The sequence below is a fragment of the Otolemur garnettii genome, unplaced genomic scaffold (assembly GCF_000181295.1).
Source record: "Otolemur garnettii isolate 467f Iridium unplaced genomic scaffold, OtoGar3 scaffold00001, whole genome shotgun sequence".
Classification (NCBI taxonomy): Eukaryota; Metazoa; Chordata; class Mammalia; order Primates; family Galagidae; genus Otolemur; species Otolemur garnettii.
Window position 1 is genome coordinate 33,219,896 of NW_003852396.1, and position 6,289 is coordinate 33,226,184.

At 38.2% G+C, this 6,289-nt stretch overlaps 1 protein-coding gene across 1 annotated transcript; it reads right to left on the reverse strand.

Moving 5' to 3' along the window:
- Nucleotides 1-380: 380 nt before the first annotated feature.
- Nucleotides 381-2,056, reverse strand: LOC100966071 (hemoglobin subunit delta). The gene is made up of 3 exons (XM_003780986.2): nucleotides 1,842-2,056; nucleotides 1,490-1,712; nucleotides 381-640 (listed from the first exon to the last, which is right to left on the reverse strand). The coding sequence occupies exons 1-3, from the start codon at nucleotides 1,931-1,933 to the stop codon at nucleotides 512-514; spliced, it is 444 nt and encodes a 147-aa protein (XP_003781034.1). The 5' UTR covers nucleotides 1,934-2,056; the 3' UTR covers nucleotides 381-511.
- Nucleotides 2,057-6,289: the final 4,233 nt, after the last annotated feature.

Below are 6,289 nucleotides of genomic sequence, written 5' to 3' on the forward strand. Positions count from 1 at the left end.
CAGGAGAACTTGGCAGAGTCAAGTCTATGAGGGTCGTGATAAGCAATTAGAGAGAGAAAGAGCTTTATAGGGAAGTCTAAAGACAAGTAATGTAAAAAAACTAGGAAAAATATAACTCCCAAATCAAGCCTCCACTTGAACCCTTCTTCAAGGAGTGGTACAACATAGGAAGCAGGGGCTGTTGCCTGTTTCCCACATGTATTAGCTGTCTGCAGCCTCAGCTCCTTTCATGGGGTTCAGTACATAGATCTATTTTCCCAAGGTCTCAACTAACCCCTCATTGTTATCGTTGTTTCTTTTTTGTTAAATACTTTGCCCTTTCATGTGCCCTTTTGAATGAGACATTCAGAAATAAGTTAAACACTTGAAACACATTTCACTGCAATGAAAATAATTCTTCTTTATTAGGCAGAGGCCAGATGGTCAAGGCCCTTCATAATTTCTCTGTGTTTTGTAGGTAGGTTCTGGGAACACTGGGTCTTTAATAGGAACTCAGTAGCAGGAAAGGAGCTCAGTGGTATTTGTGAGCCAGGGCAGTAGCCACACCAGCCACCACCTTCTGATAGGCAGCCTGCACCTGTGGGGTGAAATCCTTGCCAAAGTGGTGAGCCAGCACAACCACCAGCACGTTGCCCAGGAGCTGTGGGGAAGAGACCAGAGTTATATTAACATGATTAACAGGGAGACACAGCTTGGATTCAGGATAATTTAGCCTCATCTTAGGCTGTATTTAGCACTGAGACCATAAAATAAACGCAGGACAATAGCTGGATCTTAGCTACTACTGCCAATACAAAACCCACTGCATCACTCTTGGTTTATTTGCAAACTATTTTTCCCTATTACTATATCTCAGAAATGAAATTCTCATTATTATTCTTTAGAATGTTATAAAGCCGTCAAATATGTTCCATAATCCTTGTCTTAAAAGGAAGAGATTAGAGAAATTATTGAAAATAAGCCAAACAAAAAGATTTTTTTCATTACAAATGCAAAATTATCTTGATTTGATTATTATACAATATATATAATGTATCAAAACAATGCACTTTATATATGTACAGTTATTATGTGTCAACTGAAAATAAAATTAAATAAAATTGAAATTAAGTAAAGTCAGTAGATTAGAAATTTCAAAAATAATATTAGCACATACTAGGCAGACTATTACACTTTTCTGGTTTCATTTCTTTTGTTTTGTTTGTCACTTAAGTTATTTTGGTGATATTTTCCATTTGTGATATAAAAAGCTAACTCGTTAAAAGAACCACAATAAATTATAATAAAAGAAAAAGAGGAAAATAAGAAATAACAGTGGAAAGAAATGGTTGTGAAGATAAAATAAATTACATAGTCCTGAGGGCTCCTGGTGATGCCACCTGATACCTCTTTCCCATTCCAAATTGAACCTGGCATTCATGCCCCTTCGATGCAGCATGAATTTGACCATAGAAAGAAAGAAAGAAACATGGAAGGTCCATAGACTCACCCTGAAGTTCTCAGGGTCCACGTGCAGCTTGTCACAATGCAGCTCACTCAGCTTAGCAAAGGTGCCCTTGAGGTTGTCCAGGTGATTCAGGCCCTCGCTAAAGGCACTCAGCACCTTCTTGCCGTGGGCCTTCACTTTAGGGTTGCCCATAACAGCAGAAGGAGAGGACAGGTCCCCAAAGGAGTCAAAGAACCTCTGGGTCCATGGGTAGACAACCAGCAGCCTGAGGGGGTGAAAGCAGCCCAGGAGAAAGATACGGTCAGTGCTTGTCAGAAATTCAGGAGACTGCTCTGTCTCCACATGCCCAGCTTCCATTTGCCTCCTTAAGCTTGTCTTATACCCCAATACCTACCTGCCCAGGGCCTCACCACCAACTTCTTCCACATTCACCTTGCCCCACAGGGCACAAACGGCATTCTTCTCATCAGGAGTCAGGTGCACCATGATGTCTGTGGTTGCTAGTGAACACAGTTGTGTCAAAAGCAAGTATAAGCAGCAGCAGTTCCCTGCCCTGCCTTTTATGCCCTGCCCTGGTTCCTGCCCTCCCTGTACCTATGAGGAGATAGGCTGAACTCAGGGTGTGGCTGTGCCGGAGGAGGGCTGAATATTGGTGGCAATGCTTGTTGGTGGCAGTTCTGGCACTCACTTAGGAGTCTGATTTCACATCGTCAGCCCTCCCTGTGTGTAGCTCATGGTCCCATCCCAGCAGCAGTTATTGCTACTAAACACATTCTCCTTGGTAAGTCCACTTATACAATTTTGAGGATCAAAGCCTGGCAGTCCTATTAGAGATTGCTTCCACAGCTTTCTTATTTCAGGAATGAGGAATGAACATACAGAAAGTGGAAGGGATTGATTTGCTAGTTGTGGTTCAACTAAGAGTACAAGGAAGTATTTCTTCCTATGTCTCAGGAATAGGCAAAGTAACCAAAAGGCAGAATGGAGGAAAGTTCTGCCGTGGTTCTAAATTATTTTTCTCTTTCTAGTTTATATTAAACTTTCCTGGTAGGTAAATACATTATCAATTCATTCGTTCATTTATTTTATTTAATCATCCAGCCAAATAAATGATTTCCACTAAATAGAGTTGATAAATATAAATCAATTCTGCCCTATGCAAGAGTTACACTAACAGGTTTTGGGGATAAAGAGACACAAAAAAATAGAGAGAGTTTAATTCAGGTAGAAAGATAAAGAAGTATAAAGTCAATTACAACTCAAAATTGTGAGTAGCACGATGTAAGCAATGGTTTCAAATGGGAGGTTGACCAAGGACTTCTGTTTCTGCCTAGAGTAATGTGAGAAGGTGTCAGGGGAGCAGAGGAACTTCTGTGAGTTAAAAGCAGGGTTAAGAAAAGGGAAAGCCATTCTAGCCTGTGTTCGGATTATTTATTTTTCTCTAGACCACTAAGAATTCTGTGTTTTAGAATCCCCTCCTTGACACAAATTCACATTTCTCTATATATTTCTTCTGTTTGTTTAATCCTCTTTTTACTACAATTTACATTCAGACTATTTTTAAATTCCAGTTTTCAAATGTGGATATCAGAAGCATATATATGTGAAAGGTGTTCTGGGGATATTTGAATATGACTTTTGCCATACTCTTGTATCATAAAAAGTCCACAGGCCTTATGAAATAATAATATATAATATGTTTTCATCACATGTTAAATAGGCAAATTGTCAAGGCTACAGTTTTGATATCTTGATAGGCAGAAACTATCATCTTCTTAACAACTTCCCTAGCAATTTCTTATGCTCAGAAATGGTTTTCCTAGGTTCTTCTGCTTTGCTTTCTTCCATAATGATTGGTCTATTGAACACTATCTTATACTGGCAATTGCTAAAGACACCATTATCCCTGTTCTGATGGTTGCTGCTCTGACAGTTGCTGCTTTGTATGAGTAGAGTCCTAAATAGACATTTCTCTGTATCCCTATATCCCTACAGGGACAAGGCTGAAAGTTAATAAGACTATCAAACACTCAGGGTAGGTTATAAAGAAGGATAAATAGTGATAAATGTGGTTATGCTTATGTGCACAGTCACATGTTCAAATCCAGATCCAAAAGTCCTGGGAAACTATCTAGGACCACTGCCATCTTCACAATTGTGACCTGACTCTATCCCCAGAGTGAGTGGACCCTACAACTTGTCTATTGTAGTTTGACTTCAGCATCACTGAGCACTAAACATACACACTCATAAACACTCACACATACACTCACACACACACACACATACACTTATCCTATGCCTATCCTATGCCGACCATGCCTATCCTTGGTCTGACTGTAACTAAAAGGATGGATATTACTTTGCTTCAAGAGATCCATGTCCTCTTGAATTCTTCAGTATTGTGATTTTTTAGGCCAAACATCTTGACTAGATTCATTGACAACTTCCAGAAGTTGAGGAATAGAAGATGGTACAGTAAACTATTTTGTTCTTTCCATGACATTTTGGGGAAAAGGAAAATAGTATACTTCTCTGTTTTAAGATCATGATGTCCATAATCTTTCTTAACCACTCTCAAATCATCTGAAGGTATCTTGTAATATGTGATTCGTACAAGGACCTTGCTGAACAATGCGAAAGTGCCTATATTGCCTTGTAGTAGCTCTGCTTCTGGGTTTACATCCCAGAAGCAGAGTTCTTTGAGATTCTATTCTGATGTAAAGAGTTGTCTATGGCTACAATGCATGAAGACCCAAGAAAGAAAAAAAAAGGGGGAATATAAAAGAACACCTGCCCCTGGGCAACTCAAAATACTGTGTCAAAAACAGTAAACTGCAATGCATTGCCCATGTGTCCTGGCAGTATAGGGTGATCATAAGAACACTTTAAAAAAGAAGGATGCAACTAGTTAGAAGGTTTTAAAAATTCTTCTAATTTTACATTTGAGAGAAACATTGTTCAAATGAATAAATTTTGGTACTTATGACTAGAAAGAAAATGAGTATTTAGAGTTGTTTTCTCCATTCATGCTTCCTGGCTGAACACTGTAAAATTAACACCAAAGGGACTATATACAAAGGTCTTATTGTTTGGATTGTCCTCTATTTACAGAAGCTCTAAGTTATGAATAAGTATTCATTCATTAATTATTTTAGTGAATATATATTTACTTACTGCTGATGGAAAAATTTAGGACAAGACACCATAGGCATGCAAGATAGCACAGAATAGGCAGAAATGTTTGTAAAATATGGAGAGAAACAGAGAGATGGATAAGAAGAAATATGAAAAGGGGGTGAGGGGTAAGGTTTGGAAAGATTTCCTTAGGTAGTCTTGAAAAGTTCACTGAGACTGAGGTCACAAAAAATATGTGATCATTCAGTTTTTCATGAAACAGAGGCAGAGAGAACAAGAGAGCATTATTTTAAGAGATGTTTTAAGGCAAGTAAGAGATGAATGCCATTTCTTAGAGAAGGAACACTTGATGGAGTGCAGGGTTATGACGACAACGTGCAGGCAGGCAAGTAGGGAGAAAGGAAACCTAACATTGTCTTTAGCAGTCATTAAAACTGTAATTGAGAATATTCTTTTCTCAGGAATTGTCACAGGTGGACCAAACACTAGCCTTGAGGCTATGTCTCCAGTACAGCCTCTGCATTGCCCAAATCCTCTCTACGTCAAGCATTCTCAGCTGTTTCTATGCTTTGGTGGAGGAAATATCACCCTTTAAGTGTCTGTGCATGGCTCTCTTACTTTTATTATTTCCCTTGAACTCTTTGAATAAGACACAAGATCTTCATATCGGTAGACCTTCAGAGAATCTTCTCACATTGCCAGCAAAAAATAAAATAAGTGAAATGAATCAGAAAATTGAGCTGAATTCTTTATTAAGCAGATACCATGCCCTTCAAGGACATGTTATTTTTCCATAATAAAATCTATGAAAATGGGGTCTTCCACTGGTCCCCAGGAAACCGGCCAGGACCTCAATGATATTTGTGAGCCAGGGCAGTAGCCACACCAGCCACCACCTTCTGATAGGCAGCTTGCACTTCCGGGGTGAAATCCTTGCCAAAGTGGTGAGCCAGGACAACCACCAGCACGTTGCCCAGGAGCTGTGGGGAAGTGACAAGAGGTATGAAGAAGATTAGCGGAGAGAACACAGTCTGGACTCAGAATATTTTAGCCTCATCTTAAGCTGTGCTTAGCATTGTGGCCATAAAATAAATGCAGAACAATCGCTGGATTTTAGCTGCTACTACCAATATGAAATCCACTATATTAGTCATTGTTAATATGCAAAAATATTTTCCCTATTACTATAACTCAAAAATTAAATTCTCACTATTATTCTTTAGAATAACGCAAAGCAGCCTAATATGTTCCATAGTCCTTGTCTTAAAAAGAAGAAATTAGACAAATTATTGAAAATAAGACAAACCAAAGAAGATAAAGTTTTTCTTTTAACTACAAATGTACAATTACCTTAATTTGATTATTATACAATGTATATATACATGTCAAAACATTTCACTTTACCCCAATATGTGTCAACTAAGAATAAAATTAAAATTAAAATAAGTAAGTAGATTAGAAATTTCCAAACAAAAAGTGGCAACATACTAAGTAGACTATTATACTCTTACAGTTCTGTTTATATTGTCACTTAAGTTATCTTGGTGACATTTCACATTTGTTACATAAAAATTTAAATTGTTAAAAGAACTACAATAGGGAGAGCCTGTAGCTCAAAAGAGTAGGGCACCAGCCCCATATGCCAGATGTGGTGGATTCAAACCCAGCCCTAGCCAAAAACTGCAAAAAGGAAAAAAAAAAAAA